The sequence below is a fragment of the Mustelus asterias genome, unplaced genomic scaffold (assembly GCF_964213995.1).
Source record: "Mustelus asterias unplaced genomic scaffold, sMusAst1.hap1.1 HAP1_SCAFFOLD_360, whole genome shotgun sequence".
In the NCBI taxonomy this organism is placed as follows: Eukaryota; Metazoa; Chordata; class Chondrichthyes; order Carcharhiniformes; family Triakidae; genus Mustelus; species Mustelus asterias.
Genome location: NW_027590319.1, coordinates 426,039 through 451,907, shown reverse-complemented (window position 1 = coordinate 451,907; position 25,869 = coordinate 426,039). Strand labels below are relative to the sequence as shown.

General features: G+C 47.4%; 1 protein-coding gene across 1 annotated transcript in view; it reads right to left on the bottom strand.

Annotated features, from left to right (window-relative positions):
• LOC144486476 (uncharacterized) overlaps window positions 1-25,869 on the bottom strand; it is a 129,752-nt gene that overhangs the window by 11,744 nt on the left and 92,139 nt on the right. The window contains exon 4 of the mRNA XM_078204519.1: window positions 14,947-15,056. Coding sequence (XP_078060645.1) covers window positions 14,947-15,056 — 110 coding nt within the window. The remainder of the gene's footprint in view (window positions 1-14,946; window positions 15,057-25,869) is intronic.

Below are 25,869 nucleotides of genomic sequence, written 5' to 3'. Positions count from 1 at the left end.
GAGATTAAACCCAAACAAACTGATATTAAACCCAAACAACTGAGATTAAACCCAAACAAACTGATATTAAACCCAAACAACTGAGATTAAACCCAAACAAACTGATATTAAACCCAAACAACTGAGATTAAACCCAAACAAACTGAGATTAAACCCAAACAACTGAGATTAAACCCAAACAAACTGATATTAAACCCAAACAAACTGATATTAAACCCAAACAACTGAGATTAAACCCAAACAAACTGATATTAAACCCAAACAAACTGATATTAAACCCAAACAACTGAGATTAAACCCAAACAAACTGATATTAAACCCAAACAAACTGATATTAAACCCAAACAAACTGATACTAAACCCAAACAAACTGATATTAAACCCAAACAAACTGATATTAAACCCAAACAAACTGATATTAAACCCAAACAACTGAGATTAAACCCAAACAAACTGATATTAAACCCAAACAACTGAGATTAAACCCAAACAAACTGATATTAAACCCAAACAACTGAGATTAAACCCAAACAAACTGATATTAAACCCAAACAACTGAGATTAAACCCAAACAAACTGATATTCAACCCAAACAAACTGATATTAAACCCAAACAAACTGATATTAAACCCAAACAACTGAGATTAAACCCAAACAAACTGATATTAAACCCAAACAAACTGATATTAAACCCAAACAACTGAGATTAAACCCAAACAAACTGATATTAAACCCAAACAAACTGATATTAAACCCAAACAAACTGAGATTAAACCCAAACAAACTGATATTAAACCCAAACAAACTGATATTAAACCCAAACAAACTGATATTAAACCCAAACAAACTGATATTAAACCCAAACAAACTGATATTAAACCCAAACAACTGAGATTAAACCCAAACAAACTGATATTAAACCCAAACAAACTGATATTAAACCCAAACAAACTGAGATTAAACCCAAACAAACTGAGATTAAACCCAAACAAACTGATATTAAACCCAAACAAACTGATATTAAACCCAAACAAACTGATATTAAACCCAAACAAACTGATATTAAACCCAAACAACTGAGATTAAACCCAAACAAACTGATATTAAACCCAAACAAACTGATATTAAACCCAAACAAACTGAGATTAAACCCAAACAAACTGAGATTAAACCCAAACAAACTGATATTAAACCCAAACAAACTGATATTAAACCCAAACAAACTGATATTAAACCCAAACAAACTGATATTAAACCCAAACAAACTGATATTAAACCCAAACAAACTGATATTAAACCCAAACAAACTGATATTAAACCCAAACAAACTGAGATTAAACCCAAACAAACTGAGATTAAACCCAAACAAACTGAGATTAAACCCAAACAAACTGATATTAAACCCAAACAAACTGATATTAAACCCAAACAAACTGATATTAAACCCAAACAAACTGAGATTAAACCCAAACAAACTGAGATTAAACCCAAACAAACTGAGATTAAACCCAAACAAACTGATATTAAACCCAAACAAACTGATATTAAACCCAAACAAACTGATATTAAACCCAAACAAACTGATATTAAACCCAAACAACTGATATTAAACCCAAACAAACTGATATTAAACCCAAACAACTGAGATTAAACCCAAACAACTGAGATTAAACCCAAATAAACTGATATTAAACCCAAACAAACTGATATTAAACCCAAACAAACTGATATTAAACCCAAACAAACTGAGATTAAACCCAAACAAACTGATATTAAACCCAAACAACTGATATTAAACCCAAACAAACTGATATTAAACCCAAACAAACTGATATTAAACCCAAACAACTGAGATTAAACCCAAACAAACTGATATTAAACCCAAACAAACTGATATTAAACCCAAACAACTGATATTAAACCCAAACAAACTGATATTAAACCCAAACAAACTGATATTAAACCCAAACAACTGAGATTAAACCCAAACAAACTGATATTAAACCCAAACAAACTGATATTAAACCCAAACAAACTGATATTAAACCCAAACAAACTGATATTAAACCCAAACAAACTGATATTAAACCCAAACAAACTGATATTAAACCCAAACAAACTGAGATTAAACCCAAACAAACTGAGATTAAACCCAAACAAACTGATATTAAACCCAAACAACTGAGATTAAACCCAAATAAACTGATATTAAATCCAAACAACTGAGATTAAACCCAAACAAACTGAGATTAAACCCAAACAACTCTAGATTCACCCGCCAATGGAAACAATTTCCCTGCTTCGATCTGATCTATTCCCTTCATAATCTTATATGTTTCTGTAAAATCTCCGCTCATTCTTCTGAATTCCAATGAGTATAGCCCCAGTCTACTCAGTCTCTCATAAGCCAACCCCCTCAACTCCGAAATCAACCTAGTGAATCTCCTCTGCACCCCCTTCAGTGCCAGTATATCCTTTCTCAAGATTGATGAGGGTAGGGCAGTGGATATTGTCTACATCAACTTCAATAAGGCCTTTGACAAGGTCCCTCATGGCAGACTGGTGCAGAAGGTGAAGTCGCATTGGGATCAGAGGTGAGCTGGCAAGGTGGATACAAAACTGGCTCGGTCAAAGAAGACAGAGGGTAGCAGTGGAAGGGTGCGTTTCTGAATGGAGGGCTGTGACAAGTGGTGTTCCTCAGGGATCAGTGCTCGGACCTTTGCTGTTTGTAATATATATAAATGATTTGGAGGAAAATATAATTGGTTTGATTAGTAAGTTTGCAGACGACACAAAGGTTGGTGGATTTGCGGATAGCGATGAGGACCATCAGAGGATACAGCAGGATATAGATCAGTTGGAGACTTGGGTGGAGAGATGGCAGATGGAGTTTAATCCGGACAAATGTGAGGTAATGTATTTTGGAAGGTCTAATACAGATAGGAAATATACAGTAAATGGCAGAACCCTTAAGAGTATTGATAGGCAGAGGGATCTGGATGTACAGGTACACAGGTCACTGAAAGTGGCAATGCAGGTGGAGAAGGTCGTCAAGAAGGCATACGGCATGCTTGCCTTCATCGGCCGGGGCACTGAGTTCAAAAATTGGCAAGTCATGTTTGAGCTTTATAGAACCTGAGTTAGGCCGCACTTGGAATATAGATATAGATAGGATGCAGGGCTGGGCTGAAAAATGGCAAATGGAGTTTAACCCTGATAAATGTGAGGTGATTCATTTTGGTAGGACAAATTTAAATGTGGATTACAGGGTCAAAGGTAGGGTTCTGAAGACTGTGGAGGAACAGAGAGATCTTGGGGTTCATATCCACAGATCTCTGAAGGTTGCCACTCAAGTGGATAGAGCTGTGAAGAAGGCCGATAGTGTGTTAGCTTTTATTAACAGGGAGTTTGAGTTTAAGAGCCGTGGGGTTATGCTGCAACTGTACAGGACCTTGGTGAGACCACATTTGGAATATTGTGTGCAGTTCCGGTCACCTCACTATAAGAAGGATGTGGAAGCGCTGGAAAGAGTGCAGAGGAGATTTACCAGGATGCTGCCTGGTTTGGAGGATAGGTCTTATGAGGAAAGGTTGAGGGAACTTGGGCTTTTCTCTTTGGAGCGGAGGAGGTTGAGAGGAGACTTGATAGAGGTTTATAAGATGATGAGGAGGATAGGTAGAGTGAACGTTCAAAGACTATTTCCTCGGGTGAATGGAGCTATTACAAGGGGGCATAACTACAGGCTTCATGGTGGGAGATATAGGAAGGATGTCTGAGGTAGGTTTTTTACTCAGAGAGTGGTTGGGGTGTGGAATGGACTGTCTGCAGGGATAGTGGAGTCAGAAACTTTAGGAGCATTTAAGAAGCTATTGGATAGGCACATGGAGTACTTCGGGATGATAGGGAGGAAATAGCTTGATCTGGGTTTCAGGCAAAGCTTGGCACAACATCGTGGGCTGAAGGGCCTGTTCTGTGCTGTACTGTTCTATGTTCTATGTACCTCCCCCAGCAACGAGTTCCAGGCAACCACTCGTCTCTGTGTAAAAACTCTGCCTCGTAAATCTCCTTTAAACCTTGCCCCTCGCACCTTAAACCTGTGCCCCCGAGTAACTGACTCTTCCACCCTGGGAAAAGCTTCTGACTATCCACTCTGTCCATGCCTCTCATAATCTTGTAGACTTCTATCAGGTCGCCCCTCAACCTCCGTCGCTCCAGTGAGAACAAACCAAGTTTCTACAACTTCTCCTCATAGCTAATGCCCTCCATACCAGGCAACATCCTGGTAAATCTTTTCTGTACCCTCTCCAAAGCCTCAACATCCTTCTGGTAGTGTGGCGACCAGAATTGAACACTATATTCCAAGTGCGGCCTAACTAAGGTTCTATAAAGCTGCAACATGACTTGCCAATTTTTAAACTCAATACCCCGGCCGATGAAGGCAAGCGTGCCGTATGCCTTCTTGACTACCTTCTCCACCTGCATTGCCACTTTCAGTGACCTGTACACCCAGATCCCTTTGCCTATCAATACTCTTAAGAGTTCTGCCATTTACTGTATATTTCCTATCTGTATTAGACCTTCCAAAATGCATTACCTCACATTTCTCCAGATTAAACTCCATCTGCCATCTCTCCACCCAAGTCTCCAACTGATCTATATCCTGCTGTATCCTCTGATGGTCCTCATCGCTATCTTCAAATCCACCAACCTTTGTGTCATCCGCAAACTTACTAATCAATCCAGTTACATTTTCCTCCAAATCATTTATATATATCACACACAGCAAAGGTCCCAGCACTGATCCCTGAGGAACACCACTTGTCACAGCCCTCCATTCAGAAACACACCCTTCCACTGCTACCCTCTGTCTTCTTTGACTGAGCCAGTTTTGCATCCACCTTGCCAGCTCACCTCTGATCCCAATGCGACTTCACCTTCTGCACCAGTCTGCCATGAGGGACCTTGTCAAAGGCCTTACTGAAGTCCATGTAGACAATATCCACTGCCCTACCCTCATCAATCACCTTCGTCACTTCCTCGAAAAACTTGATCAAGTTCGTGAGACATGACCTCCCCTTCACAAAACCATGTTGCCTCTCACTAATACGTCCACTTATTTCCAAGTGGTCCAAGTGCAGGTCAGTGGGACTAGGCATAAAATGGTTCGGCACAGACAAGAAGGGCCAAAAGGCCTGTTTCTGAGCTGTAATTTTCTATGGTTCTATGGAATAAATCCTGTCTTGAAGAATCCTCTCCAATAATTTCCCTGTCTGAGGATTCAGGGTAGACCATTTGGGACGGGGCTGAGGAGACATTTTTTTCACCCAAAGAGTGGTGAGCCTGTGGAATTCATTACCACAGGAAGTAGTTGATACCAAAACATTGAATGTATTCCGGACAATGTGAGGTGATGCATTTTGGAAGGTCTAATACAGATGGGAAATATACAGTAAATGGCAGAATCTTTAAGAGTATTGATAGGCAGAGGGATCTGGGTGTACAGGTACACAGGTCACTGAAAGTGGCAATGCAGGTGGAGAAGGTAGTCAAGAAGGCATACGGCACGCTTGCCTTCATCGGCCGGGGCATTGAGTTTAAAAATTGGCAAATCATTTTGCAGCTTCATAGAACCTTAGTGAGGCCGCACTTGGAATATAGTGTTCAATTCTGGTCGCCACACTACCAGAAGGATGTGGAGGCTTTGGAGAGGGGACAGAAAAGATTTACCAGGATGTTGCCTGGTATGGAGGGCATTAGCTATGAGGAGAGGTTGGAAAAACTTGGTTTGTTCTCACTGGAGCGACGGAGGTTGAGGGGAGACCTGATAGAAGTCTACAAGATAGAAACATAGAAACACTACAGCACAAAACAGGCCCTTCGGCCCCACAAGTTGTGCCGAACATATCCCTACCTTTTAGGCCTACCTATGATGTGGAAGTGTTGGAAAGGGTGCAGAGGAGATTTACCAGGATGTTGCCTGGTATGGTGGGAAAATCGTATGAGGAAAGGCTGAGGGGCTTGAGGTTGTTTTCGTTAGAGAGAAGAAGGTTAAGAGGTGACTTAATAGAGGCATACAAGATGATCAGAGGATTAGATAGGGTGGATAGTGAGAGCCTTTTTCCTCGGATGGTGTTGGCTAGCACGAGGGGACATAGCTTTAAATTGAGGGGTGATAGATATAGGACAGATGTTAGAGGTAGGTTCTTTACTCAGAGAGTAGTAAGGGCGTGGAATGCCCTGCCTGCAGCAGTAGTGGACTCGTCAACATTAAGAGCATTCAAATGGTTATTGGATAAACATATGGATGATATTGGAATAGTGTAGATTAGAGGGGCTTTAGATTGGTTTCACTGGTCGGCGCAACATTGAGGGCCGAAGGGCCTGTACTGCGCTGTAACGTTCTATGTTCTATAAAACCTCCATCCTATTAAGCTCCATGTACTCATCCAGGAGTCTCTTAAAAGACCCTATTGAGTTCGCCTCCACCACCACTGACGGCAGCCGATTCCACTCGCCCACCACCCTCTGTGTGAAAAGGTTCCCCCCAACATTTCCCCTGTACCTACCCCCCAGCAGCTTAAACCTGTGTCCTCTTGTAACAGCCATTTTCACCCGGGGAAAAAGCCTCTGAGAGTCCACCCGATCTCTGCCTCTCAACATCTTGTATACCTCGATTAGGTCTCCTCTCATCCTACGTCTCTCCAAGGAGAAAAGACCAAGCTCCCTCAGCCTATCCTCAGAAGGCATGCCACTCAATCCAGGCAACATTCTTGTAAATCTCCTCTGCACCCTTTCAATCTTTTCCACATCCTTCCTGTAATGAGGCGACCAGAACTGAGCACAGTACTCCAAGTGGGGTCTGACGAGGGTTTTATATAGCCGCATCATTATCCCCGGACTCCTCAACTCAATCCCTCGACTGATAAAGGCCAGCACACCATACGCCTTCTTAACCACCTCCTCCACCTGCGGGGCCGATTTTAGAGTCTTATGGACCTGGACCCCAAGGTCCTTCTGATCCTCTACAGTACTAAGAGTCTTTCCCTTTATATTGTACTCCTTCATCCCATTTGACCTGCCAAAATGGACCACGGCGTATTTATCTGGGTTGAGGTCCATCTGCCACTTCTCCGCCCAGTCTTGCATCCTATCTATGTCCCTCTGTAACTTCTGACATCCCTCCAGACTATCCACAACCCCACCGACCTTCGTGTCGTCGGCAAACTTACCAACCCATCCCTCCACTTCCTCATCCAGGTCATTTATGAAAATGACAAACAGCAAGGGTCCCAGAACAGATCCCTGGGGCACACCACTGGCGACCGACCTCCATTTAGAAAAAGACCCATCTATACACACTCTCTGCCTCCTTTGGGCAAGATGTGGAGATGCCGGCGTTGGACTGGGGTAAACACAGTAAGAAGTCTCACAACACCAGGTTAAAGTCCAACAGGTTTATTTGGTAGCAAATACCATAAGCTTTCGGAGCTTGCTGCTCCTTCGTCAGATGGAGTGGATATCTGTTCTCCAACAGTGCACAGACACAGAAATCAAGTTACAGAATACTAATTAGAATGCAAATCTCTACAGCCAGCCAGGTCTTAAAAGGTACAGATAAGGTGGGTGGAGGGATCATTAAACACAGGTTAAAGAGATGTGTATTGTCTCCAGACAGAACAGCTAGTGAGATTATGTTGGAGTGGGTATAGATGGGTCTTTTTCTAAATGGAGGTCGGTCACCAGTGGTGTGCCCCAGGGATCTGTTCTGGGACCCTTGCTGTTTGTCATTTTCATAAATGACCTGGATGAGGAAGTGGAGGGATGGGTTGGTAAGTTTGCCGATGGCACGAAGGTTGGTGACAAAAACGGTTGATGAAGGAAGGGCCGTGGATGTCGTCTATATGGATTTCAGTAAGGCATTTGACAAAGTCCCACATGGCAGGTTGGTTAAGAAGGTTAAGGCTCATGGGATACAAGGAGAAGTGGCTAGATGGGTGGAGAACTGGCTTGGCCATAGGAGACAGAGGGTAGTGGTCGAAGGGTCTTTTTCCGGCTGGAGGTCTGTGACCAGTGGTGTTCCGCAGGGCTCTGTACTGGGGCCTCTGCTATTTGTGATATATATAAATGATTTGGAAGAAGGTGTAACTGGTGTAATCAGTAAGTTTGCGAATGACACAAGGATGGCTGGACTTGCGGATAGCGAACAGCATTGTCGGGCAATACAGCAGGATATAGATAGGCTGGAAAATTGGGCGGAGAGGTGGCAGATGGAGTTTAATCTGGATAAATGCGAAGTGATGCATTTTGGAAGAAATAATGTAGGGAGGAGTTATACAATAAATGGCAGAGTCATCAGGAGTATAGAAACACAGAGGGACCTAGGTGTGCAAGTCCACAAATCCTTGAAGGTGGCAACACAGGTGGAGAAGGTGGTGAAGAAGGCATATGGTATGCTTGCCTTTATAGGACGGGGTATAGAGTATAAAAGCTGGAGTCTGATGATGCAGCTGTATAGAACGCTGGTTAGGCTACATTTCGAGTACTGCGTCCAGTTCTGGTCGCCGCACTACCAGAAGGACGTGGAGGCGTTAGAGAGAGTGCAGAGAAGGTTTACCAGGATGTTGCCTGGTATGGAGGGTCTTAACTATGAGGAGAGATTGGGTAGACTGGGGTTGTTCTCCTTGGAAAGACGGAGAATGAGGGGAGATCTAATAGAGGTGTACAAAATTATGAAGGGTATAGATAGGGTGAACAGTGGGAAGCTTTTTCCCAGGTCGGAGGTGACGATCACGAGGAGTCACGGGCTCAAGCTGAGAGGGGCGAAGTATAACTCAGACATCAGAGGGACGTTTTTTACACAGAGGGTGGTGGGGGCCTGGAATGCGCTGCCAAGTAGGGTGGTGGAGGCAGGCACGCTGACATCGTTTGAGACTTACCTGGATAGTCACATGAGCAGCCTGGGAATGGAGGGATACAAACGATTGGTCTAGTTGGACCAAGGAGCGGCACAGGCTTGGAGGGCCGAAGGGCCTGTTTCCTGTGCTGTACTGTTCTTTGTTCTTTGTTGAGGTTGTGGATAGTCTGGAGGGATGTCAGAAGTTACAGAGGGACATAGATAGGATGCAAGACTGTGCGGAGAAGTGGCAGATGGACTTCAACCCAGATTATGGTGGATTTATGTCACATTATCAGTAACCCCCACAGCTTTCCCCCTGATCTTGCATAATCTCACGAGCTGTTCTGTCTGGAGACAATACACATCTCTTTAACCTGTGTTTAATGTTCCCTCCACCCACATTGTCTGTACCTTTAAGACCTGGCTGGCTGTAGAGATTTGCATTCTAATCAGTATTCTGTAACTTGATTTCTGTGTCTGTGCACTGTTGGAGAACAGATATCCACTCCATCTGACGAAGGAGCAGCAAGCTCCGAAAGCTTATGGTATTTGCTACCAAATAAACCTGTTGGACTTTAACCTGGTGTTGTGAGACTTCTTACTGTCCTTTGGGCAAGCCAGTTCTGGATCCACAGGGCAGCAGCCCCTTGGATCCCATGCCCTCTCACTTTTTCCAGAAGCCTTGCATGGGGGACCTTATTGAACGCCTTGCTAAAATCCATATAAACCACATCTACTGCTTTCCCTTCGTCAATGTGTTTAGTCACATTTTCGAAGAACTCCACCAGGCTCGTAAGGCATGATCTGCCCTTGACAAAGCCATGCTGAGTATTCTTGAGCATACTAAACCTCTCTAAATGCTCATAGATCTTGTCCCTCAGGATCTTCTCCATCAGCTTACCAACCACTGAGGTTAGACTCACCGGTCGGTAATTACCTGGGCTATCCCTATTCCCCTTCTTGAAAATAGGAACCACATCCGCAATCCTCCGGCACCTCTCCCGTCTCCATCGACCAAGATTATGAGAGGCATGGACAGAGTGGATAGTCAGGAGCTTTTTCCCAGGGTGGAAGAGTCAATTCCTCGGGGGCACAGGTTAAAGGTGCGAGGGGCAAGGTTTAAAGGAGATGTACGAGGCAGATGTTTTACACAGAGGGTGGTGGGTGCCTGGAACTCGCTGCCGGGGGAGGTAGTGGAAGTGTATACGGTAGTGACTTTTAAGGGGCATCTTGACAAGTACATGAATAGGGTGGGAACAGAGGGATACGGTCCCCGGAAGGCTAGGGGGTTTTAGTTCAGTCGGGCAGCATGGTCGGTGCAGGCTTGGAGGGGCCGAAGGGCCTGTTCCTGTGCTGTAATTTTCTTTGTTCTTTGTATTCAAGAGGCGGCTGGATATAGCACTTGGGGCGAATGGGATCAAAGGTTACGGGGAGAAAGCAGGATTAGGCTATTGAGTGCGACAATCAGCCATGATCGTAATGAATGGGGGAGCAGGCTCGAAGGGCTGAATGGCCTCCGCCTGCTTCGAGTCTCCATGTTTCTATTGGTTTCAAATTTCACCACAGAAACTGGTGGGATTTAAATTCAATTGACAAATCCTGATTAGAAAACTAAACTCAGTAACGATGTCCATGAAACCATTGTCGATTGTCGGAAAAACCCATCCGGTTCACTAATGTCCTTTAAGAAAGGAAATCTACTGTCCTTGCCTGGTCTGGCCTACATGTGACTCCAGAGCCACAGCAATGGGACAGGGAGTAAATTTAAGGAGGTGTTAGACAGATTTTTAATAGGTAATGGGTTGAAGGGTTACCATAGAACCATAGAAAATTACAGCTCAGAAACAGGCCTTTTGGCCCTTCTTGTCTGTGCCGAACCATTTTATGCCTAGTCCCACTGACCTGCACTTGGACCATATCCCTCCACACCCCTCTCATCCATGAGCCCGTCCAGGTTTTTCTTAAATGTTAAAAGTGACTCCGCATTTACCACTTTATCCGGCAGCTCATTCCACACTCCCACCACTCTCTGCGTGAAGAAGCCCCCCCTAATATTCCCTTTAAACTTTTCTCTTTTCACCCTTAACCCATGCCCTCTGGTTTTTTTTCTCCCCTAGCCTCAGCGGAAAAAGCCTGCTTGCATTCACTCTATCTATACCCATCAAAATCTTATACACCTCTATCAAATCTCCCCTCAATCTTCTACGCTCCAGGGAATAAAGTCCCAACCTATTCAATCTCTCTCTGTAACTCAGCTTCTCAAGTCCCGGCAACATCCTTGTGAACCTTCTCTGCACTCTTTCAACCTTATTTACATCCTTCCTGTAACTAGGTGACAAAAACTGTACACAATACTCCAAATTCGGCCTCACCAATGCCTTATATAACCTTACCATAACACTCCAACTTTTATACTCGATACTCCGATTTATAAAGGCCAATGTACCAAAGGCACTCTTTACGACCCTATCCACCTGTGACGTCACTTTTAGGGAATTCTGTACCTGTATTCCCAGATCCCTCTGTTCAACTGCACTCTTCAGAGTCCTACCATTTACCCTGTACGTTCGTCTTTGGTTTGTCCTTCCAAAGTGCAATATCTCACACTTGTCTGCGTAAAATTCCATTTGCCATTTTTCAGCCCATTTTTCGAGTTGGTCCAAATCCCTCTGCAAGCTTTGAAAACTTTCCTCACTGTCCACTACACCTCCAATCTTTGTATCATCAGCAAACTTGCTGATCCAATTTACCACATTATCATCCAGAACATTGATATAGATGACAAACAACAATGGACCCAACACCTATCCCTGCGGCACACCACTAGTCACAGGCCTCCACTCAGAGAAGCAATCCTCCACAACCACTCTCTGGCTTCTTCCATTGAGCCAGTGTCTAATCCAATTTACTACCTCCCCATGTATACCTAGCGACTGAACCTTCCTAACTAACCTCCCATGAGGGACCTTGTCAAAGGCCTTGCTGAAATCCAGGTAGACAACATCCACCGCCTTCCCTTCATCCACTTTCCTGGTAACCTCCTCGAAAAACTCTAATAGATTGGTCAAACATGACCTACCACGCACAAAGCCATGTTGACTCTCCCTAATAAGTCCCTGTCTATCCAAATATTTGTAGATCCTATCCCTTACCACACCTTCCAATAACTTGCCCACCACCGACGTCAAACTTACTGGCCTATAATTTCCCGGATTTCTTTTGGAACCTTTTTTAAACAACGGAACAACATGAGCCACCCTCCAATCATCCGGCACCTCCCCCGTGAATACTGACATTTTAAATATGTCTGCCAGGGCCCCTGCAAGTTCAACACTAGCTTCCCTCAAGGTCCGTGGGAATACCCTGTCCGGTCCTGGGGATTTATCCACTCTGATTTGCCTCAAGACAGCGAGCACCTCCTCCCCTTTAATCTGTAAAGGTTCCATGACCTCCCTACCTGTTTGCCCTATTTCCGTAGACTCCATGCCCGTTTCCTCAGTAAATACGGATGCAAAAAAACCATTTAGTATCTCCCCCATCTCTTTTGGTTCCATCTACCACTCTGGTCTTCAAGAGGACCAATTTTATCCCTCACTATCCTTTTGCTCCTAACATACCTATAGAAGCTCTTTGGATTTTCCTTCACTCTGTCTGCCAAAGCAACCTCATGTCTTCTTTTAGCCCTCCTGATTTCCCTCTTAAGTAGCTTCTTGCACTTTTTATACTCCTCGAGCATCTGATCTGTTCCTTGCTGCCTGTACATTTCATACAACTCTCTCTTCCTCTTAATCAGTGTTACAATCTCCCTCGAGAACCAAGGTTCCTTATTCCGATTTACTTTGCCTTTAATCCTGACAGGAACATACAAACTCTGCACTCTCAAAAGTTCTCCTTTGAAGGCCTCCCACTTTCCATTTACATCCTTACCAGAGAACAGCCTGTGCCAATCCACACTTCCCAGATCCCTTCTCATTTCATCAAATTTGGCCTTTTTCCAGTTCAGAACTTCAACCCGAGGACCAGATCTATCCTTATCCATGATCAGGTTGAAACTAATGGCATTATGATCACTGGATCCAAAGTGTTCCCTCACACTCACATCCATCACCTGCCCTAACTCATTTCCCAATAGGAGATCCAATATCGCATCCTCTCTAGTTGGCACCTCTATATACTGATGTAGAAAATTCTCCTGAACACATTTTACAAACTCTACCCCATCTAAACCTTTAACAGTATGCGAGTCCCAATTTATATGTGGAAAATTAAAATCCCCTACTATCACAACTTTGGGGAGAAGGCAGGAAAATGGGGACGAGGAGCATATTAGCCATGATCGAATGGCGGAGCTGACTCGATGGGCCGAATGGCTTAATTCTGCTCCTATATCTTATGCACGTATGGCAGCAAAAAGCTCAGCCTTCTCAGGGCAATTAGGGATGGGCAATTAATATTGCCAGGGAAGCCCACATTCCATGGACGAATTGAAAAACAGAGTTGGTTCTCAGGGACCTGATTTGTGGATCTTAGAGTCATAGAGTCATCGAGGTTTACAGCATGGAAACAGGCCCTTCGGCCCAACTTGTCCATGCCGCCCCTTTTTTTAACCCCTAAGCTAGTCCCAATTGCCTGCGTTTGGCCAACATCCCTCTATACCCATCGTACCCATATAACTTCTAAATGCTTTTTAAAAGACAAAATTGTACCAGCTTCTGCTACTACCTCTGGCAGCTTGTTCCAGACACTCACCACTCCCTGTGTGAAAAAGATTGCCCCTCTGGGGCCCTCTATGCCCTCTAGTTTTAGACTCCCCTACCTTTGGGAAAAGATATTGACTATCTCGCTGATCTATGCCCCTCATTATTTTATCGATCTCTATAAGATTACCCCCAAGCTTCCTACGCTCCAGGGAAAAAAGTCTCAGTCTATCCAGCCTCTCCTTATAACTCAATCCATCAAGTCCTGGTAGCATCCAAGTAAATCTTTTTTGCACTCTTTCTAGTTTAATGTTTACTGTGTGGAGTTTGCATATTCTCCTCGTGTCTGTGTGGGTTTCCTCCGGGTGCTCCGATTTCCTCCCACAGCCCAAAGATGTGCGGGTTAGGTTGATTGGCCATGCTAAAAATTGCCCTTAGTGTCCTGAGATGCGTAGGTTAGAGGGATTAGTGGGTAAATATGTAGGGATAAGGGGGTAGGGCCTGGGTGGGATTGTGGTCGGTGCAGACTCGATGGGCCAAATGGCCTCCTTCTGCACTGTAGGGTTTCTATGATTTCTATGATGATTTTATGATATCCTTTCTATAATAGGGTGACCAGAATTGTACACAGTATTCCAAGTGTGGCCTTACCAATGTCTTGTACAACTTCAACAAGACGTCCCAACTCCTGTATTCAATGTTCTGACTGATGAAACCAAGCATGCCGAATGCCGCCTTCACCACTCTGTCCACCTGTGACTCCACTTTCAAGGAGCTATGAACCTGTACCACGAGATCTCTTTGTTCTGTAACTCTCCCCTGCGCCCTCCCCTTAACTGAGTAAGTCCTGCCCTGGTTCGATCGAGCAAAATGCATCACTTCGCATTTATCTGAATTAAACTCCATCTGCCATTCGTCAGCCCACTGGCCCAATTGATCAAGATCCCGTTGTAATTGGAGATAACCTTCTTCACTGTCCACGATGCCACCAATCTTAGTGTCATCTGCAAACTTGCTAACCATGCCCCCTATATTCTCATCCAAATCATTAATATAAATGACAAATAACAGTGGACCCAGCACTGATCCCTGAGGCACACCGCTGGTCACAGGCCTCCAGTTTGAAAAACAACCCTCTACAACCACCCTCTGTCTTCTGTCATCAAGCCAATTTTGTATCCATTTAGCTACCCCATCCTGGATCCCGTGAGATTTAATCTTATGCAACACCATACCGTGCGGTATCTTGTCAAAGGTCTTGCTAAGGTCCATGTAGCCAACATCAACTGTACTGCCCTCATCGACCTTCTTGGTTACCCCTTCAAAAAACTCAAGCAAGTTTTGTGCACAAACCTGGATATTGAGACGGCCTCGGTGAGCTCCTAATCCAATTCTCAAAGTGCTGGATGCTCTCATCTGTGAGTCTTCCACTCCCAGCGATTCCAGCCCAAGAGGTGGACAGTCTGAAGCAGGGTTTAGATCAGAGATTGCAATGAGTTGGAGAATGACACAAATCCATTCACACAGGCAGAGTAATCATTGTAACTCAAAACGGACCACTCAAAGCCAAGACAGGACATCACTCAGAGATCACTACCCCACTGGAAAAACAGCACTGAACCATCCTAACTAGCAGAAAAATCACTCACTCACACACTGACTTGTCATAACTCGCTGAGCTCTTCACATATCCACGGGAAATAGCAGAGGAAATCACAAGCCATCCTAGACCCATCCGCAACCCATAACTAGAACAGGTCATCTCAAAACCATCGGAAGCAGTATCGGACATCATTTACCCATCACAGGTCATTATTAACATGTCAAGAAAAGTGATGGGATTGTCCTGGGCCAGCTATCAGAGAGCCAGCTGACCTGGGGCAGAGGAAATTTGAGTTCAATCACAATCTAGAATTAACAGTCGACTATTGACCATAAAATCATTGTTGATTGTCGGAAAAACCCATCTTTCTTTTGGGAAGGAAATCCGCCATCCTTACCTGGCCTGGCCTGCATGAGTACAAGAGTTGGTAAATTACTTTTTCACTGGAAAAACGGAGGTGACAGAGGTTTAGTTTAGAACCATAGAAAATTACAGCTCAGGAACAGGCCTTTTGGCCCTTCTTGTCTGTGCCGAACCATTTTATGCCTAGTCCCACTGACCTGCACTTGGACCATATCCCTCCACACCCCTCTCATCCATGAACCCGTCCAAGTTTTTCTTAAATGTTAAAAGTGACCCCGCATTTACCACTTTATCCGGCAGCTCATTCCACACTCCCACCACTCTCTGCGTGAAGAAGCCCCCCCTAATATTCCCTTTAAACTTTTCTCCTTTCACCCTTAACCCATGCCCTCTGGTTTTTTTCTCCCCGAGCCTCAGCGGAAAAAGCCTGCTTGCATTCACTCTATCTATACCCATCAAAATCATATACACCTCTATCAAATCTCCCCTCAATCTTCTACGCTCCAGGGAATAAAGTCCCAACCTATTCAATCTCTCTCTGTAACTCAGCTTCTCAAGTCCCGGCAACATCCTTGTGAACCTTCTCTGCACTCTTTCAATCTTATTTACATCCTTCCTGTAACTAGGTGACCAAAACTGTATACAATACTCCAAATTCGGCCTCACCAATGCCTTATATAACCTTACCATAACACACCAACTTTTATACTCGATACTCCGATTTATAAAGGCCAATGTACCATGATTAGGGCATCATGATTAGCACGGGCTTGGAGGGCAGGAGAGCCTGTTCCTGCACAGTGGTTAGCAATGCTGTCTCACAGTGCCAGGGACCCGGGGCAGCACGGTGACACAGTGGTTAGCAATGCTGCCTCACAGCGCCAGGGACCCGGGGCAGCACGGTGGCACAGTGGTTAGCACTGCTGTCTCACAGCGCCAGGGACCCGGGGCAGCACGGTGACACAGTGGTTAGCACTGCTCTCTCACAGCGCCAGGGACCCGGGGCAGCACGGTGACACAGTGGTTAGCACTGCTCCCTCACAGTGCCAGGGACCCGGGGCAGCACGGTGGCACAGTGGTTAGCACTGCTCCCTCATAGTGCCAGGGACCCGGGGCAGCACGGTGGCACAGTGGTTAGCACTGCTCCCTCACAGTGCCAGGGACCCGGGGCAGCACGGTGACACAGTGGTTAGCACTGCTCCCTCACAGTGCCAGGGACCCGGGGCAGCACGGTGACACAGTGGTTAGCACTGCTCCCTCACAGTGCCAGGGACCCGGGGCAGCACGGTGGCACAGTGGTTAGCACTGCTCCCTCACAGTGCCAGGGACTCAGGTTCAATTCCGGCCTCGGGTCACCATCTGTGTGGAGTTTGCACATTCTCCCCGTGTCTGCGTGGGTTTCCTCCGGGTGCTCCGGCTTCCACCCACAGTCCAAAGATGTGCGGGTTAGTTGGATTGGCCATGCTAAATTGCCCCTAGTTTCGGAGGATTGGCAGGGTAAATATATGGGGTTACGGGGATGGGGCCTGGGTGGGATTGTGGTTGGTACAGACTCGATGGGCCGAGTGGCCTCACTGGACTATAGGGATTCTATGATTCTATGATTCCTGAATTGTCCTGGTCTTTGCTCTCTTTGCCTGCATGGTTTTCTTCCAGGTGCTCCAGTTTCCTCCGAAACTCAAAAGTTTTAAAGGTTCAATGGATTGGCCATGCTAAATTGTCCTTACTGTCTAAGGATATGTGGGTTAGGGCAATATCGGAATAAATATGGGGGGATACAGGATTAGGGCCTGGGTAAGATGCTCTGTCAGAGAGGCAACGCACACACAATGGGCTGAATGGCCTCCTTCTGCAATGTAGGAACTCTGTGGATTCTATAACCCATTGAAAACAGCACAGGACACCAGTAACCCAGAGAAACCAGCACAGGACACCAGTAACCCAGAGAAACCAGCACAGGACACCAGTAACCCAGAGAAACCAGCACAGGACACCAGTAACCCAGAGAAACCAGCACAGGATATCAGTAACCCAGTAAAACCAGCACAGAACAAAAAAACAAAGAAAATTACAGCACAGGAACAGGCCCTTCGGCCCCTCCAAGCCTGCACCGACCATGCTGCCCAACTTAACTAAAACTCCCTACCCTTCCGGGGACCATATCCCTCTATCCCACCCTATTCATGTATTTGTCAAGACGCCCCTTAAAAGTCACTACCGTATCCGCTTCCACTACCCCCCCGGCAGAGAGTTCGAGGCACCCACCGCCCTCTGTGTAAAAAATCTGCCTCGTACATCTCCTTTAAACCTTGCCCCTCGCACCTTAAACCTGTGCCCCCGAGTAATTGACTCTTCCACCCTGGGGAAAAGCTTCTGACTATCCACTCTGTCCATGCCTCTCATAATCTTGTAGACTTCTATCAGGTCTCCCCTCAACCTCCGTCGTTCCAGTGAGAACAAACCAAGTTTCTCCAACCTCTCCTCATAGCTAATGCCCTCCATACCAGGCAACATCCTGGTAAATCTTTTCTGTACCCTCTCCAAAGCCTCCACATCCTTCTGGTAGTGTGGCGACCAGAATTGAACACTGTGGTGGACCTCAGTTGTGCCTTTGTCCTATTTGGACCACCGTTGTGTGTGTTTGTCATACCTGGACACATCCCCTTCCAGTTTGGTTCCTCCCCTCGGCACCTAGTATAAAGGTGGCTGTCTCCTCCCCCTTGTTCAGTCCAGGTTGGTTATTTGTTGGGATCTGCTCCTGATTCTGTTGTGAATAAAAGCCTACACTTGTATTGGCACACCGGTAGTCTTTCGCCTTATTGATAGCGCATCAATTTTATTCACAACAGTTACTGGAGCAGTTTCTAAAACCCGACAAGTTAACATTAGACCCTCAAGAGGTTGGAGCCTCTGATAAATTTGATCATTGGTTGGACTGCTTCGAAGCATTCGTCGACACCGCTACGGCCATTGACACCGACGCTGCTAAACTCCACGTGCTCCGTGCCCGGGTAAGCGAAACTGTCTATGGAATCTTCCGGGACGCTGCTACTTACGCGGACGCTATCGCACTCCTAAAAGGGCAGTTCCGAAAGAGCCCTAACGTGGTTTACGCCAGACACCTCCTAACTACCCGCAAGCGGCAGCCAGGAGAATCGTGTGCCCAATTTCTGCGCGCCCTGCGAGTCCTAGCTCGAGCTTGCGACTGTAAGGCTGTTTCAGCAGCTCAGAACATGGAGGATCTGATCCGCGACGCCTACGTTGCGGGCATTGAGTCTACATACATCCAGCAGCGTCTGCTGGAACAAGATGACCTAGACCTCCGGAAAACGGCCACGATGGCTGAAACATTAGAAGCAGCCTCCCATAATCTCGGGTCTTACCTTGGATCCCATTCCATCGACAGCTCCACCGCGATGGCTGTTCCGGCAGGGCCCAAATGTTACTTTTGTGGCCTATCCAAGCACCCTCGGCGTCGCTGCCCGGCAAAGGACGCGATTTGCTCCGGATGCGGTAAGCTAGGCCACTTCGCTAAAGTCTGCCGGGCAAAGCCGCTTCCGAAGACTCGTGGAGCCATGTGTGCTCCGAGGGCGCAGCCATCTTTGATACAGGCGGCGGCTGCGTGCGAATCGCCATCTTCGATGCGGTCACCGGAAGCGCAGGAGTCGCCATCTTTGAGACTGGCATCAAGGCGAGCTGAGCAGGAAGCTTCATCCGTGACGTCAGACGGCGACGAAGATGGATTCTTCTTTAATTCAACGGTGGCATCGATTTGCTTGGACCAGTCGCAGCCTCATCAACTCTCCAAGTCCATAATGGAGATCAAGATAAATGGTTATGCAGAAAACTGCCTGTTTGACTGTGGGAGCACAGAAAGTTTTATACACCCTCGCACAGTGCGTCAATATGCCCTTCCCGTGCGACCCTGGAGCCAGACCATCTCCATGGCCTCGAATTCCCACTCGGTGGAGGTCCTCGGGTGCTGCTTGGTGACGCTGACGGTACAGGGCACAGTCTACGAGCGTTTTCGGCTCCTCGTGCTGCCGCGACTCTGCGCAGCTGTACTGCTGGGGTTAGATTTCCTCACCCATCATAGGAGCGTCACCCTGCAGTATGATGGCCCTTATCCCCCGCTCTCCGTCTGCAAGGCGCCGTCACAGCAGCGCCCGTCGCGCACCACCTGCAGTCTCTCGACCCTCAAGATCACCCCGCCCCCCTTATTTGATAACCTCACCATGGATTGTAGGCCTATAGCCACCAAGAGTAGGCGCTATAGTGCGGATGACCGGGCCTTCATTCGGTCCGAGGTACAACGTTTGCTCCAGGAAGGGATTATCCAGGCCAGCACCAGCCCCTGGAGGGCGCAAGTGGTCGTAGTTAAATCGGGGGAGAAACACCGCATGGTGATTGACTACAGCCAGACCATAAACAGGTATACCCAACTAGATGCGTATCCTCTTCCCCGTATCGCGGACATAGTCAACCGCATCGCGCACTATAGGGTTTTTTCGACGATCGATTTGAAATCGGCTTACCACCAGCTCCCTCTCCGCTCGGAGGATCGCCCATACACTGCCTTTGAGGCGGATGGCCGCCTCTACCAGTTCCTCCGAGTCCCCTTTGGTATCACCAATGGGGTCTCAGTCTTCCAACGGGCCATGGATCAAATGGTGGACCAGCACGGACTACGGGCCACTTTCCCGGATCCGGATAACGTCACCATCTGCAGCCGTGACCTGCAGGATCATGATGCCAACCTACAAAAATTCCTTCGTACGGCCACTCTCCTGAACCTCACATACAATGAGGCGAAGTGTGTTTTCCGGACACGCCGCCTCGCCATCCTTGGGTACGTGATAGAAAATGGTGTCCTTGGTCCCGACCCAGCCCGTATGCGTCCCCTTATGCAGCTTCCCCTCCCTACTACCCTCAAAGCACTGAGGAGATGCCTGGGCTTCTTCTCCTACTATGCCCAGTGGGTTCCCCGTTACGCAGATAAAGCCCGTCCGCTCCTAAAATCGACCTCTTTTCCCCTGGCGGAGGAGGCCCGTCGGGCCTTCGACGACATCAAAGCGGACATCGCGAAGGCCGCGATGCATGCTGTGGACGAATCCATCCCATTCCAAGTGGAAAGTGATGCGTCTGACTTTGCCCTAGCCGCCACCCTTAACCAGAGGGGCCGTCCGGTGGCCTTCTTTTCCCGGACCTTACAAGGCCCTGAGATTCAACACTCCTCGGTCGAGAAGGAGGCCCAGGCCATCGTGGAAGCCGTCCGGCACTGGCACCATTATCTCGCGGGCCAACGATTCACCTTAATTACGGACCAGCGGTCAGTTGCCTTCCTGTTTAACACCAGGCAAAAGGGCAAGATTAAGAATGACAAGATCTTGCGGTGGAGGATTGAGCTCTCCACCTACAGATATGACATCATGTACCGGCCCGGGAAGCTCAATGAGCCCCCAGACGCCCTGTCCCGTGGATCATGTGCCAGTGCCCAACTAGACCAGCTACAGTCCCTCCATAACGACCTCTGTCATCCGGGTGTCACCAGATTTTTCCACTTTGTCAAGTCCCGTAACCTTCCCTCCTCCCTTGAGGAAGTCCGGACGATTACCAGGCAATGCAGGGTCTGCGCTGAGTGCAAACCGCAGTTCTACCGGCCAGGTAGGGCGCACCTTGTAAAGGCCACTCGTGCGTTCGAGCGCCTTAGCATTGATATTAAAGGCCCCCTCCCCTCCTCTAACCGCAATGTTTATTTCCTGAATATCATTGACGAATACTCACGTTTCCCTTTTGCCTTCCCCTGCTCGGACATGACCACGGCTACAGTGATTCGGACCCTGAACACGCTCTTCACCCTGTTCAGCTTCCCAGCCTATATTCATAGCGATCGTGGGTCCTCTTTCATGAGTGACGAGCTGAGGCAGTACCTGCTCGCCAAAGGCGTTGCCTCCAGCCGCACCACTAGCTATAACCCCAGGGGCAATGGTCAAGTAGAGCGGGAGAACGCAACCGTCTGGAAGGCCGTTCTATTAGCGTTACGGTCTAGGGGCCTTCCAGTCAGCCGTTGGCAAGACGTCCTTCCGGACGCATTACATTCCATTAGGTCACTCTTGTGCACAGCGACCAATACGACCCCTCACGAGCGGATGTTTTCGTTTCCCAGGAAGTCCTCCTCGGGTACTTCGCTCCCGGATTGGCTGATGTCCCCGGGGCCCGTCCTGCTTCGGAAGCATGTCCGGACCCATAAGGCAGATCCCTTGGTCGAGGAGGTCCAATTGCTCCATGCTAATCCTCAATATGCTTATGTAGCATACCCTGATGGGCGGGAGGACACGGTTTCTGTCCGTGACTTGGCACCCGCGGGTGCCCCTGAGGTCACCACGTCCTTCCACCCCACGGTCCCTGGTGTCGTCCATTCGGAGATTGCTGCGCCCCTTCCTCCCTCAGTCCCTGTCCCTGTAGTGCGCCCAGAGCCTGTTGCAGCCCCCCACCCCCTAGCTCCAGTTCCCACTGTTCCCCATACGCCACCAGGGCCACTGCTCGCTCCTCTCGCCCCTATGTACAGCTCGCTTGAGTCGCCGGAGCCGTCGCCACGCAGTACCCGACGACTGGACGGGACGACGGATCGGTCCGCTTCACACCACCCAGCGCCTTCTCTCGACGCTCACTGTACGGAGCCTGGGCCGACATCGCTCCCTGCTCGGACGACTCTGCGACCTGCACTACGACGATCGCGAAGGCGGATCAAGCCACCGGTTCGTCTGGACTTGTGATATTGTTTCCGCTTCACCCCCGTGTTGTTTCTTTAAAGGAAGGGGTGAATGTGGTGGACCTCAGTTGTGCCTTTGTCCTATATGGACCACCGTTGTGTGTGTTTGTCATACCGGGACACATCCCCTTCCAGTTTGGGTCCTCCCCTCGGCACCTAGTATAAAGGTGGCTGTCTCCTCCCCCTTGTTCAGTCCAGGTTGGTTATTTGTTGGGATCTGCTCCTGATTCTGTTGTGAATAAAAGCCTACACTTATATTGGCACACCGGTAGTCTTTCGCCTTATTGATAGCGCATCAAACACTATATTCCAAGTGCGGCCTAACTAAGGTTCTATAAAGCTGCAACATGACTTGTCAATTTTTAAACTCAATGCCCCGGCCGATGAAGGCAAGCAAGCCGTATGCTTCTTGACTACCTTCTCCACCTGCATTGCCACTTTCAGTGACCTGTGTACCTGTACACCCAGATCCCTCTACCTATCAATACTCTTAAGGGTTCTGCCATTTACTGTATATTTCCTATCTGTATTAGACCTTCCAAAATGCATTATCTCACATTTGTCCGGATTAAACTCCATCTGCCATCTCTCCGCCGAAGTCTCCAACTGATCTATATCCTGCTGTATTCTCTGATGGTCCTCATCGCTATCCGCTAATCCAACCTTTGTGTCGTCCGCAAACTTACGAATCAAACCAGTTACATTTTCCTCCAAATCATTTATATATGTTACAAACAGTAAAGGTCCCAGCACTGATCCCTGAAGAACACCACTTGTCACAGCCCTCCATTCAGAAACGCACCCTTCCACTGCTACCCTCTATCTTCTTTGACTGAGCCAGTTTTGTATCCACCTTGCCAGCTCACCTCTGATCCCATGCGACTTCACCTTCTGCACCAGTCTGTCATGAGGGACCTTGTCAAAGGCCTTACTGAAGTCCATGTAGACAACATCCACTGCCCTACCCTCATCAATCATCTTCGTCACTTCCTCGAAAAACGCGATCAAGTTAGTGAGACACGACCTCCCCTTCACAAAACCATGTTGCCTCTCACTAATATGTCCACTTATTTCCAAGTGGGAGCAAATCCTGTTTTGAAGAATCCTCTCCAATACTTTCCCTACCACTGACGTAAGGCTCACCGGCCTGTAATTACCTGGATTATTCTTGCTACCCTTCTTAAACAAAGGAACAACATTGGCTCTTCTCCAATCCTCTGGGACCTCCCCTGTAGCCAGTGAGGATACAAAGATTTCTCTCTAGGCTCCAGCAATTTCCTCTCTTGGCTCTCTCAGTATTCTGGGGTATATCCCATCAGGCCCTGGGGATTTGTCTACCTTAATGTTTCCCAAGAACCCCAAAACCTCCTCCTTTTTCATCTCAACATGACTCACACTACCGACACACGTCCACCAAGTCCTTCTCTTTGGTGAATACTGACACAAAGTACTCATTTAATACCTCACCCATTTCCTCTGGCTCCATGCATAGATTCCCTCCCTTGTCCTTGAGTGGGCCAACCCTCTCCCTGGCTACCCTCTTGCTCTTTATATATGTATAAAAAGCCTTGGGATTTTCCTTAATCCAGCTGGCCAATGACTTTTCGCAGCCCCTTTTAGCCCTCCTTACTCCTTGCTGAAGTTTCTTTCTACTTTCATCGAAACATAGAAAACTACAGCACAAAACAGGCCCTTCGGCCACACAAGTTGTGCCGAACATATCCCTACCTTTTAGGCCTACTTATAACCCTCCATCCTATTAAGTCCCATGTACTCATCCAGGAGTCTCTGAAAAGACCCTATTGAGTTCGCCTCCACCACCACTGACGGCAGCCGATTCCACTCGCCCACCACCCTCTGTGTGAAAAACTTACCCCTAACATCTCCCCTGTACCTACCCCCAGCACCTTATACCTGTGTCCTCTCGTAGCAGCCATTTCCACCCTGGGAAAAAGCCTCTGAGAGTCCACCCGATCTATGCCTCTCAACATCTTATACACCTCTATTAGGTCTCCTCTCATCCTACGTCTCTCCAAGGAGAAAAGACCGAGCTCCCTCAGCCTATACTCATAAGGCATGCCACTCAATCCAGGCAACATCCTTGTAAATCTCCTCTGCACCCTTTCAATCTTTTCCACATCCTTCCTGTAATGAGGTGACCAGAACTGAGCACAGTGCTCCAAGTGGGGTCTGACGAGGGTCTTATATAGCTGCATCATTATCCCCGGACTCCTCAACTCAATCCCTCGATTGATAAAGGCCAGCACACCATACGCCTTCTTAACCACCTCCTCCACCTGCGAGGCCGATTTTAGAGTCCTATGGACCTGGACCCCAAGGTCCTTCTGATCCTCTACAGTACTAAGAGTCTTTCCCTTTATATTGTACTCCTTCACCCATTTGACCTGCCAAAATGGACCACGACGCATTTATCTGGGTTGAAGTCCATCTGCCACTTCTCCGCCCAGTCTTGCATCCTATCTATGTCCCTCTGTAACTTCTGACATCCCTCCAGACTATCCACAACCCCACCAACCTTCGTGTCATCGGCAAACTTACCAACCCATCCCTCCACTTCCTCATCCAGGTCATTTATGAAAATGACAAACAGCAAGGGTCCCAGAACAGATCCCTGGGGCACACCACTGGTGACCGACCTCCATTTAGAAAAAGACCCATCTATACACACTCTCTGCCTCCTTTGGGCAAGCCAGTTCTGGATCCACAGGGCACCAGCCCCTTGGATCCCATGCCCTCTCACTTTTTCGAGAAGCCTTGCATGGGGGACCTTATCGAACGCCTTGCTAAAATCCATATAAACCACATCTACCGCTTTCCCTTCGTCAATGTGTTTAGTCACATTTTCGAAGAACTCCACCAGGCTCGTAAGGCACGATCTGCCTTTGACAAAGCCATGCTGAGTATTCTTGAGCATACTAAACCTCTCTGAATGCTCATAAATCTTGTCCCTCAGGATCTTCTCCATCAGCTTACCAACCTGATGCGCGATTGATTCACACGGGAGGCTAGGACGTACCCGGGAATAAAAGCTTTTATTCACAACAAGAATAGAGCACACTGCTTAACAATACTATCCCAGACTAAGGGCTACGAGGAAGTAGCAGTGACCTTTATACTCCTGTAAGAAGGCGGAGCCTAACGGAGTGTACCACATAAACAATAATAACAGGTGGAACACCCCAACCCTAACCCCAACAGTAACAAGAGTAACATATGTACGGTACGGTAGCACAGTGGTTAGCACTGCTGCTTCACAGCTCCAGGGTCCCGGGTTCGATTCCCGACTCGAGTCACTGTCTGTGTGGAGTTTGCACATTCTCCTCGTGTCTGTGTGGGTTTCCTCCGGGTGCTCCGGTTTCCTCCCACAGTCCAAAGATGTGCGGGTTAGGTTGATTGGCCAGGTTAAAAAAAAAAATTGCCCCTTAGAGTCCTAAGATGCGTAGGTTAGAGGGATTAGCAGGTGAATATGTGGGGGTAGGGCCTGGGTGGGATTGTGGTCGGTGCAGACTCGATGGGC